The 12701-nt window shown below is 41.5% G+C and overlaps 1 protein-coding gene across 5 annotated transcripts in view; it reads right to left on the bottom strand.

The window, feature by feature from the left end:
* Positions 1–12701, bottom strand: part of SMOC1 (SPARC related modular calcium binding 1) — a 129754-nt gene that overhangs the window by 84467 nt on the left and 32586 nt on the right. For all 5 annotated transcript variants that reach the window (XM_059849670.1, XM_059849669.1, XM_059849668.1 and 2 more), the window contains exon 2: positions 4484–4655. In XM_059849670.1, the coding sequence (XP_059705653.1) occupies positions 4484–4655 (172 nt within the window). The remainder of the gene's footprint in view (positions 1–4483; positions 4656–12701) is intronic.

Raw genomic sequence — 12701 nt, forward strand, 5'->3', positions numbered from 1 at the left:
CCACTTCATTTGGGTGAAGACCTACACCTGGAATCTCAAACTTGTTCACCCACAGAGAATGGTTCAGGTTGGTAGGGACCACTGGAGGTCATATTGCTCAAACTTCCTTTGGAAGTCTGGGTCCCTTGGAGCATGCTACTCAGGACTAAGAAGAGACAGCTACAGATTTCTTCAGGGGAAGAGACTGGGCAGCTGTTCCAGTGTTCAGTTACCTTGACAGTAAAAATGTTCTTTCTCACGTTCAGGTGGAACTACCTGTGTTCCAGTGTCTGCCCATTGACTCTTGTCCTATTGCTTGGCACAACCAGAACACCCGGATCCATCCTGTGACACCCTCCTTTCAAGATAATAGTATACACTGATGAGGTCCCCTTTCAGTCATATCTTCTCCAGGATAAACAGGCTCAGAACCCCCAGTGTTTCCTCACAAGTGAGGTGCTTCAGTCCCCTCATTATCTTTGTCACCCTCTGCTGGACCCTCTCCAGAATCTCCATGTGTCTCTTTCCTGAGGAGCCCAGAACTGGACACAGCACTCTAGATGTGGCCTCACCAGGGCTGAGTAGAGGGGCAGAATCACCTCCCTTGACCTGCTGGCCATGCTCTTCCTAATGCACCCCAGGATCCCACTGGCCTTCTTGGTTACAAGGGCACTGCTGGCTCATGGACTGTTTGTTGTCCACCAGGACCTTCTCGACAGAGCTCCTTTCCAGCAAGTCTGCGCCCAGCCTGTACTGGTGCAGGAAGTCATTCCTTCCCAGGTGCAGGACCCTAAACTCTCTTGAATTTCAATAAGGTTCCACTCTCCTCATCCCTCCAGCCCTCAGATCTCTCTGAAAAGTTCCACAGCCTTCCCAGCTTTGAATCATCAACAAACTTGTTTAAGAGGCATCTGTCCCTTCATCCAAGTCATTGATGAAGAAATTAAACTATAATGGACCAAATATTGAACCTTGAGGGACACCACTAGTGACAGGCCTCCAACCACCCCTGTGCCACTGATCCCAATCCCCTGAGACCTGGCATTCACACATCTGTCAAACCACTTCACTGTTCACATGTCCAGTCTACACTCCCTGAGCTTTTCTGTGAGGATATCATGGGAGAGGGTGTCAAAAGCCTTCCTGAAGTCCAGGTGGACAACACCCACTACTCTTCCCTCCTCTATCCAGCCAGTTGACCCACTGTAGAAGGCAATCTGGTTGATTAAGCATGACTTCCCCATCCACAATGACTACTCCTGGTCACCTTCTTGTCTTCCTTTCACATCAATGCACTCTGTTCCTTTTTCGATATACACATTGCATTCCTACTCCAGAGTTCCCTAATTTATTCAGAACATGCCTAAATTTGCAAAGTGATTGAAAGATACAGTTTAGATTTTACTAACTGCTGCCAAGGAAGGACATTCTTACTCACAATCAAGGGAGAGTAAAGCAAATTTGAAGACAAAACACATGGATCTAGTGAGCAGACAAAGTGGTTTCAAAATATCATCTCCAGTTCAATGAAAATAGTAGGTAGAGAAGATTATCTTCAAATAACCCACCAGTCAGAAGAACTGCCTTTTTAGCACATTAGCCAAAAACTGTGTTCATTTAATGGGTCCCAGGAGAAAGGCTGAAGGTCCTCTTACAATCTCCACCAGTAACTTACAGATAGGTTCACTCCACACAGTGACTTGTGATAAGAACAAATTCTGTACCTGCAGACTTATTAATCCAATTAATAAATCTAAAGAGAACTTTTAGAACACTCCCACATAGTAATTAAATAAGCCAAAGAAGCTCCTAGAAATCAACCAGTTAACACAGAATTTAAATGTATTCTAAGCCACAGATACCCACCAGTAAAATAATCACTGCATATATGACTCTTGGCAAGCTGTCAAGATTAACAAGTATTTGTCCTTCACTCCTGCAAAGTTTTGAGGTATAACTCTTATTTAACATTAGATATTATGACACCTCCTGAGAAAAGATCCAGGTAGCATTGCTTGGCTGTGTATTTTAGACACAGCTATAGCATCTGGAACTATTCTCTAGAATCTCATCAGTGAGGCTCCATTTGTCAAGGATGCCATAATTTGATCATTTTAAGCTACTCCTGACTTTTAACCCTTTGTGATGTGTGAGGGTTTGGAGGGAGTTCAGATAATTTAGCACTGAAGGAATTTCGTTGCAAAGCACGTGAGGAAGCTAGCAACAAACAAGAGCTGAATAAGTGTTATAGCTCCCAAAGGCCTGGCAAGATTTCATCTTTAAAGGTCCTTAGATTCTTGAGAGAGAACAGAGCATTAACTTGAATCAAAAAGGTTCTGTTCTCACTATGGAAACCATTCTGTTTTCTTTGGCACAAGCACAGTTCAAGCCATCAGCATATACACTGGAAGCCTATGATAATCTGGGCTGCAGAACTATGCCTTGCTGTCCATAGGATAATTTCTCTTCTACTTATTTTAGTTGCCTGCTATTTTTCCCCCTCCAGAGAGTGAAGTGCAAGTTAAAACTTCTCATTCCATAAGGATAAGCTTTTGGGTGCAGTATCTATCACAATTGTATGTGACTGAGCTCGAGGGCCCATGAGATCCCTTACAGTTCCATGGGTGCTCTCCTGTAGAGCATGTGTCATGCAGGAGGAGTGAAGGCTGCTCAGGATATGCCCAATGTCCTACTGCAGTACAAAGTGCTTCAACACTGCTGGAAATACCTTCCTTTTTTGCAAGTACATAATACAGACCCAGCCAACAGCTTGGAGTTCAGCAGAGCTGTCTCACAACTGCCCGGATTTGCCAACAACTGTGATCTTTATGCACTAGAGGTCATGTTCCTAATGCATGAAAAACAAAATACGTTTCAAGAGCTGCACATATGGAAATCACCAGCTAGGTTAAATTTGCATGTGATAGTTGAAAGAATATTCCTACTTCACAGGGATTGGCAGGAGCATCAGTGGGTTAAAAGCAAGACTTGCAGTTTACAAACATTCCCAGGCTGTTAGGTACTGTATAGTACCACAGGCTAAGAGGAAAAAGGAAAGGAGAATGCAAGTTAGCTTCAACCAAACATTACAGTTGCATCAGAGAGCAAAAAGAAAGTATACTTTACCTGTGCCCAAGACAAAAAAAAAGTTACTTCTTTGGGACTCTGGAATCACAATATGCAGTAGGCCATGTAGTTTGGGAAGCAAGTTTTGTCTACTTCCACAGACAGACAGTTTAGTATATGGATGTACTGCATATCAGATCTCATGTTTTAAGCAACTGAACAGTGCCAGTTTATATGCCAATATCAGCTATAGAGCTGCTTATCTAAGACACTCTGCTCAAGGAATGAAAGCAAAAATAGGACTCTCACCATACCGCTTCTTAATGTGATACTCAAAAATGCATCACTTGCAAGAACAATCCAAGTGCTTCTTAAGCTGTGTGAAGAAAGGTTCTGGGTTTCCAGTATTTAGAAAAAAGCCTAATTCAAAGGCCTCAAACCATTCTATGGGACAAACTGCCATAAACCAATCTAGCAGCAATGGAAAAACAAACAAACAAATCATACAAGTAAGATTTTTCCAATGGGAAACTGTTTAAAAGAGAGTATAGTTCACCTGAACTATAAAGTCTGTCAATACACTGAAAAGATATTTCCATTTTATATCGAGTAATTCTAACAAAGACACATTTTTACAATAGTAAAAAAAAGCCTTTATAAACAAATTCCAGGGTTAAATTAATTCTTTTTATCCTGTCACATGGATTTTAATGAGTTTCTCCTGTCACATTAATCCACTGCCAAAAACACCTGTGCCATCTGCCCTCTGAGCCAAGTGTGCTCTCAGAAAATGGACTCCACTTTATTTTTTACTTTACTGTAAGTGCAAATCATTTTGTAACAAGACACCAATAACTCTTTAAAAAAGTTTCAACTTCATCTTTAAACTATGCCAAAGAGCTGAATTGAGGGACAGTATTTGAACTTCTAAGTAGATGTGTAACAGCAAATGTTACAAAAAAAGCCATGTAAAGCCTTGCATGCACTGCCTCCTTAATTAGCTCAGCACAGAAAGGCAAGGGTATGTCTGAAAAGGGACTAGACATCTAGTGTACATGATACTCTTCCCCACTCCAAATTCTTGTCAATCAATGGGTCAAAGGTTTCTTGATTCCTCATCAGCACAGGTAGCAAGAAGAAGTCTGCTTTCAGGATTTCGTTTTTTACTTCCATGGGGCCAGCTGTTTCTGTCTGCAGAAATATATTGCAGCCCTTTTCCAGTGATGTCTGTGGCTCCTTTGCCTTCTTTCATTGATAATTCAGTCAGCTCATACTCTATTGCCTAAACGAAGACTCAGACACTCAGGCTTGCAGGAATGCACAATTCCAGATCAGATTACTCTCAGAGCATGGTACTAAACTCAAAGGTCTAAGGATTCAGTTTCTTACAAGGTAGGCCTCCCATTTCTCCTCCCTGAGGCATTTGGAACCCACCTACCTTTGCAGCGGCCACGATGCGCGACGCTCAGACTGGGCTCGCGGCACTTGGCTCTCTGGTAGTCGCACATGGACTCGTACGTTCTGCCGTCAGAGGCACACAGCGGCTTGGACTGCGACCTGGAGCAATGCACGTTACACTGCGGGTCTCTGTCACGGTCGCTTATTAAAAACTGAAGGATGTGAAGAAAGGAGGGAGAGAAAAAACAGTGGTTTTGTTTGGTTTCCCAAAACTGAGCATGGTGTATTTTTTCTTTATGACAATAACAATACGACTATAATGCATTTTAAGCTGCCTAACAAAGCTGACTTTGCCTGAAGGGAACTTTAAATGAAACACGTACATCTTTAAAAAATATTAACGGTCTATTCCATTCTTTTTAATAAAATGGAAACATTACTCACTCTGCCTCACCTCTAAAAAAGTAAGATGTGCAAAGCCAAACACAACCCACACGGGAAGGGCAATACTGAGTCACAACAGCCTAGCTTGCCCAGTGCTGTGCCACAAACAGTATCTTGCACTAGACAATTTTAGTCAGACACATAAACTTATCACCAAAGACAGAGGAATACAAATAAACTATCAAGATTGGCCTTGGTAGTTGAACCATGCACGTAACCAGTTTCATACCACCAGTGATGTTTTTGAAAGTATTGTTTATATCATCTGTGAATACCACCTGGTAGAGCATACCTGCACACTCCCTAAGTCACCTTTTGTTTCTTCCTGATGACACCCAGCGCAGCTGGCAACTGCACTCCATGCATCCCACAAGCTAACTGCACACTATGTGAAAATCTATTTCCTTTCAGAAGTTTGAATTTATATAATCTTTCTGCATACCTCTTCTTCCTGAGCATTCCATTATGATGCAACCCATTTTGTACAAATGTAGCATCCCTTGCCAGTCTTGCACAGTTTGAATAATCACAACCTTCCTACTTCTCACCCAGACCACTTCTCTCCATATCATGATCACTACTGTATTCCTTGGCATTCTGCCTTGTTTTTGGTGATGGGGAAACCCACAATGCACATGAGTCCCCACCTCATGTCTGCTTGTTCCCTGCAAATCCCAACATCTGGAAGGAGTTTACTGCTGTACCCTTAACTCTACTCTAAACTGTCTGTAGGGACACCCAGGTTTCTTTCCCAAGTTCATATTGTTTTCCTGAGGATCCAAACTGACATTCATCTTTCCATAACTACTTGCTTGCAGAAATTTTTGGCAAGTCGTGATAGTAGCAGCCTTTTTCTCTTTCCATACTACCCCACTTAGTGGTTTGTCAGTCCTTTAATTATTGCCCAAACCCAATCACCTGCTCACAGGAAGATTTCAGAGGACTTCTTCAAACAAGTTGCATGAGGATTAAGGAAAGAAAAAGCAAGTCAAACCTGCCTTGCACTTCCCCATCCCTACCTCCCATTTCCACAGCCTCTTGCAAGCCTGGGGGCACCAGAGCTGCTCTCTAACACACTGATATCCCAGCCCACTGTCAAAGCAGTTCTGAGCTCAGCAGTTCAGAGCTGGCTGGCAAACGGGCACTGACTGACACCCTGCCTGCATGCACAGAGCCACAGCTCTCCAAGTGTGTTGATAGCTGGATGCCTTACAGGGAAGTGTGAGTCACTGCCATAATCACCTTGGTGTTACAGTTTCCTACAAAGCTGTCTACTCTATGCTTTGAGGTTAAAACTGTTGAAAAAACATTGCCTGAAGCCTAGTTTGGGTTGGTTTTTAACCACTCCAAGAACATGCCATCTCTGAAATTTGGTTACTGGTAGTTTTTTTCATTACAAAAAAAATATTTTCTCCCCAGTTAAATGAAAAACAATTGAGAAGTTTCATATTTTCATACTGTACTGCAGGATCATTTGAAGACTAATGCATTGCTAAACCCCCTATTTAAACATGACAGCTAGGAAAAGTAAGCAAGATTTGCATTCATTTTACTTTTGGTGGGGCAAACATTTTTTAAAATCTCATCTGTCACAGACTTGACATATTTGTTACAGCACAGTGTTTTTGAAATGTTTTTGTTCCTTTTCTGCAACACATTCTATAACCTGGCAACACCTGCTCCAAATGGGAAATAGGAAAATTTAAACCTGAAGGCAATTTTAAATTGTTTATAGAGACCTGGACTAGACTATAAAAACACTGTAAAGCTGGACCAGATTTTTTTCTTTTCAGTGGCTGGACTATCACAGCTTAACTTAGAATTCCTCTGGCTACAGTAATGTCTTTCTATTGCCCCCAAAATGCAAATATTGGTAGTGACTGTAAACACTCAAAGTGCAACAGACTGAAGATGCTGAAGCCTCCTCCCAGCATGTGATGTCAGACACTGAAAGACTGACAAGGCTTTTCAGGTTTCTGTATGTATAAACAGATTTTCAAAGCAGAGCAGCCTGATAGAAAAGTATGGTGCACATGCAGCAATTAAGTATTCAGTTCAACAGAGGAGCCATTCTGGTTTAGAAGGAACACACAGACCTCCCATTTATCACATCTGGAGACTTGAGTTACTGACATGAAACTTTTTGCAAATTCCTTGTCAGAAGATGAGTTCCACAGGTATGAGTTAGCCAGAGGTGCAACAAGAAAATCTGGAGTACTGGGTCTCAGCATCAAACATTATTACCAACTTATTGAAAGGCATCTTGTATCATGAAAACTCTAGCCTTCTGCAGCCTGTACCAAAATACTTAGTATAGAGGGGACTTATACATCAAGAACACCCCTTTGTCATTCTAAAAAATAGAAAGCTGGTCTCAGGGCTGACAAGCAAGTTAAACCTAAGGCTGTGGAAGAGCTTTCCTCAGGTGCCTCCTTGCAGACAGAGAAACAACTCGACATTGATTAATTATGAGGGCCTGAGGAAACATGCAGAGCACCCCAATGCAGCCTGTGAAGTTCTTGCCTACCCAAATTAAGCCAAGAATCATGTTATTAGAAAAAAAAAATTAAAAAAAAAAATCAAAAGCCTTTTTAGCATTTGTAATTTGGATTACAGTAGGGCGCCCACACAGCATGTTCGGTGCTTTCCAGACACTGAAGATGCCACACCTGCCTTGCCCAAAAAAGTTTATGGTTTACGTAGTTGCACAAGATGGTGCTTGTTTTGTTCAGGTAGATTGTAACTGTGTAAGTCTGCATTAAATTCAAGAAGGATCCAGGATCACACCTGTCTGATCAGAGTTCTTCTCACGCAAGCAAACCACGCTGCCAGAAAGGCCAGCAATATCTCCATGAGACCCAAAGGGCTTCAAAAACTCCTGCTAAGAGTAAGGTACCTCCTCCACTGTAGCTCACAGCCCATATCTTTGGTGAGCAGCCCTGACAGCATTCAGGTATAAATGGTGGTTCTTTGTCACCCTTCTAGCAGGTAAGCATTCATGCTACAGAAGTGATGGTCAATACATACCACCCACAGATATTTAATATACTAAATGTCTTGAGTGTACATCTCCTCCTGCCCAGCACAAAAAGTCTTCCTTTAGCATTTTGCTGGTCTAAGAACATGACCTCCACTGTAAGCAACTTCAGCTGCATGAAGAAAAAGAATGGATGAATGCTAAAATGTGTCTGCCATGGGGAGACCCCTTGGTTCTGTAATTTTAACAGCTAGGACCACAATCCATATACAGTCAGTTTGATTTTTATTTTCTATTTCCTACTTTGAGCAAGCAGGCACTGGTTTCCCAAGGGCACAGCCCTGCTTCAGAAGAGCCCTTACTCACTGCTGGAGATACTGCTGAGCTGGGCTGAGGGCTGTGAGCAATGTGCCCTAATGCCTGGTACCCACCCTCCCCAGACACAGCTGAGACAGGAATGTGATTCTCTGGTCTTTCCAGGGGAAGAGCAGCAAGGTAAATATTCTGCCTTTAATGCCAAATGTCCTACAATGACTTTCAAAGCTCAAATCAAAGCCTGATGTCCCAACAGCTCCAGGATGCACACACAGACAGACTTTACAAACAAAATCACTACTCACAGAGCAGTGCTCGCTGCTCTATACACAGACACACAACGCGAGCAAACCTGGACTCAGGGAAAAAGCAAACCTGCAAACACATGCAGCACCAGCAGGTTTCCAAGCTTCATCTAGAAAGAAGAGGAAAATAATTATCTTAGCTCTGAAATTTCTCAAAGCTTCTTCTTGATTTCTGTGTTCCCATTTGTTTCAGAACAGACTACATCCAAAGCAAACGGGATTGGAGACAGCTTATCAGCTCTTAACTCCTCCCTTTTCCTTCATGAGACGAAAGCTATTAGAAGTACAACTAAAAGGAAAACAAACCACCAAACAACCCCAGCTTAAAAAAAAAAAAACGCCAAAACAACAAAAAAACAAACCCCCCCTTCCAAAACTAGAAGGAATAATCTATTTTTCAGGAAAAAGTTAAAATTGACCAGACTGCAAATGGGATCCATTGAATATAGACTCAATACTAAGATAAGTAACACTAGTATTAAGCAACAGTATTTGTATTTATGTAACATTTATTTACACTAAGGGAGTCTGCACAGTGCCTATTCCAGCCAGTTTGAGTCCCTGCCCTAAGGAGTTTCCAGTTCAATGCAGCTCTCAGAGCATCTTTTTATGTCAAACGTTCTATCTGTATAAGGACACAAACCTCCTCCTTTAGCAAATACATTTACACAGGTGCTTGCAGAAACCACTTCCCAAACTGCTTTCTACTTCTTCAGACTTGAAAAGAAAAAGGAAAGATAAGAGGTCAGAATGAAGTTAACTTTGCCAACAAAGCATATCTGTTCTTTTTCTCCACACCTCAACACCACTGCTGACAAACAACAAACACTGATTAAAGGGTTTTTAATGCCTGTGAAGGAAAGCAGACTCCCTGCAGCTGCACAGCAGCTGGGAATACTTGTGTTATTTAGCAGAAAAAGGTCTGACCCCACAAGTGAAAATGAGCTTGGTGGTCACTCATTCTATTCACCATCTGGGTACATTATAAGCACAAACAGAACAGCACAGCCTTTTGTGATGGAGGTAACAAGAAATGGCCAAGGCATTGTAGTACCACAGTAACATGCCTTAGCAAGGCTTCAGGGAAAAGAGGGAGCAAGGGACACAAATGACACGAACGTGAGAAAGTGGAAATCTATTGAGAAACAAATCTAGAGTTCACTACAGATCAAAATAGAAGTGCCTCTGCTACTTAGCAGCTTCATTTCAGATTAGTACTGCAGAGTGCTGCCGCCTAACAAAACTGAGGTAGCAGCACATGCAATACTTTACTCCTGTTTTGGAAGATTTCAAGTTTGAAGACCCTTAGAACATGTCTTGGGAAAGGTGATTCATCTAGGTATATTCATATGGCACGGATCACCCACTCATTAGTCAAAGTACTCAGACTGGCCTGACTTAAGTACAAATGAGCCAGTCCTTCCCAGAGAGAACTCCCCAGGAAAACCATACCATTTTACACATTAAGGAAGACTATAAACTTCTCGACATTTTTGTTGCTGTTGGAAAGAATCATTTCACATTTTTATGCCTTGGTTTCAGGCTCTGAACTGGTGCAACCAGCCATTCTGGAGGCAGAACTGGAGCCAAGTTCCAGTTTTAATCATGGCTAGATTCTCAGCCCTATGGCAGGTTGCCTACAGGGCACAAGAACTTCAATTTCAACCACTGGTTTTGGTCTTCAGCCAAATTTCCTGCCATAGAACCATAATCCTAGCAGGTTTCACAGGGGTCAGAGATCCTGTTCTGAGCCAGAAACCCAAAATGCCTCGCTCCTAGGAGTACAAAGAGGAGAATTTGAAAGTCTTAAAAACTCTCTCAGGGTTTGCAGTCTTACACATGCAGAAAGATATCAACCAGAGCCACCAAACTCCCAACAGCTGACCGGGCTTGTCCAGCCTCTGTCCTTAAAGTGCCCACGCAGCCTCAGAATCTAGCAAGTGAAAAAAGGCTTTTAAAGTGAACTTCCTGGGAAGTCTGTCATTTGTTTTGGGGCAGGGGAAGAAAGAGATTTATTTATTTTAATATACCCTTTCTGGAAACACTCAAGTTTGTACTTGACTGGCACCTGGATAACTTATTAAGACAAAGGTTCTCAAAGTCCTGCATCTTAAGAAGTTACAGTCCTTGGGTGGGGTTTTTTAGCATCCTACAGTTTTATACCAAGACTTAAGGCTTTCCCCACAAATTTGAGAAGAGCACTTCCCCCAGGTAGAAGGTACTTACAAGAAAGATATTGTAACACTTTTATTCCTTGAGTCACCCCTCCTAAAAAGTGAAGAGTCTAGCCTAAGTTAAAGCACCACTTATGTTTCAACCCCAAGCCTCCAGCTGTGCAAATAAGAAGGGGTTCAAAGCACAGAGCCTGTGCTTGAGGATGGTAAAGGCTGCACAAATGTATGGGAACACACTGCAAAGCCAGCAAACTCTAGATTTATTTGCATGAGTCGAATTCAAGAGAGTTTTTTGCTCTTACAGGCTAGAAACCTAATTTTTCTACAGTGATTTTTCCTTCCCTCAATCTTTGCTTTGTGTAAACTACAAGAAAAGGCAGAGCTTAAGGATTATGCTTCATCTGTTAGATTACTTTTAGCTAGGAAATAATACTTTCGTTTTCTTTGCAAACTGATCCCCAAACATGATGCAGCAGGCTGTGTTCTGTTTTTAGAAGATGAGGTACTAGATCCAGAGAAGCTGCCTAAGGGAGGATTTGAAGTGCCCACCAAAGGTTTGGGAGAAGAGCTCACCAAGGGTTTGGGAGAAACCCTTAGAATTGCACTTCATCTCAGAGCAGCTCTCTGGGTTTTTTCTTGTTGTGATTTCATTGTTCATTAAAAAAAAAAAAAAAAAAAAAAAAAAAAAAGAAGTCATGGAAGTCAGCGAGTGAACTTCTAAAATCCTCTCTTTTTGTTTTTGACATGCAAGTTTATGGAAGTGCCGAACTACATTTACTTGTGGGACAGAAAATTCCAGGGACAAGAAATTAATTTCATATTTTAAAATAATCCCTTCGCCCACACAACTTTTATATCCACATGCCTGTATCACCTTCATAAAATCCAACTTCAGTTTTTTAAGTCACAATTTTAAGCATCTCATAAGTTCAGTACACCAATCATCTGAACAGAGGAGGAAACCAAAACTTAAACACAAAACAGGAACTTCATCTTAAGTCTCACATTTCTAAAACACAACTTTTAAATCTTTCTAGTAAGTCTGGCAGTATTAGGGTAGAGAATGATTTAATTTATATGAAGTAATTACTTCAGTTTCTGTTAAAACTCACTCTCCTCCTCAAAGCATTCCTGCAGCCAAGGTAACATGTAAGCCTAGAAAAACTTTAAGATTTAATTTAATTTGTCAAACACATTGACAAGAAGAGGTATGTTTAACTTGGACTATTTCTTCTCTTTACCTTTGCTACTATACATGTTGAACCAGATAGAAAATCCAAATGTTTGAACAGTCAAGCAATGAACTTCTTGTCCCAAGACAATAACAGCAAAACTTCCTTTAATATAAAATGTGGAATCTTGTCTTCACCAAATCGTATTGTTTAATAATACAATCCAGTCTTTCCAGTTTAAGGAGTCCTGTGCTTATTCAGCATAACTCGAAAAACAAACTCAAAACATCCTACTGTATACCTTATGCCAAGTTAATCTCTCAGTAACTGTATGCCCTACTTTAGTCTGTCATAATGATAGCTGAAGCTGTTAATCTCCACTAGCAAATGTAGCAGGATTACAATTTCGTGCTGTCACTAGGTGAGAAGTCAGCCATTCCATTGTAATGGGATATGTTTCTTTCAAAAGAAGCTCCCAGAAAAGCAGAAGGGTTGAAGTAATACCAGGTGTATGCTTCAACAAAGGACAGTAATTCAAGCAAGATTTCCATAAAGAGTGATCCCCACACTTCCCAAACATTAGCAAACGGAATGCTTCACAACATTGCACAGACTCTTCCCTCTTGGCCCCAGTTCTCTCAAATCATAGAGACTGAAGTACTTTCTTACCCTCCACTGTATAAACCACCAGAAGTCAGCTCCAGGATTTGTAGACTTCTGTGGGAAGTCTAGCCACTTACAGAAAGTGGCTGTGAAATAATACTTTCTTGAGCCTATTTTCCCTCCTCTACTACTTCTAGCAGGACTGGCTGTGCAGTCAGCCTAGGAATCCTTCTTCCCCATTTGCAAGAGCTTGGAGTACTGGAATAGT

This window comes from Haemorhous mexicanus, chromosome 6 (genome assembly GCF_027477595.1).
Source record: "Haemorhous mexicanus isolate bHaeMex1 chromosome 6, bHaeMex1.pri, whole genome shotgun sequence".
NCBI classification, from domain to species: domain Eukaryota; kingdom Metazoa; phylum Chordata; class Aves; order Passeriformes; family Fringillidae; genus Haemorhous; species Haemorhous mexicanus.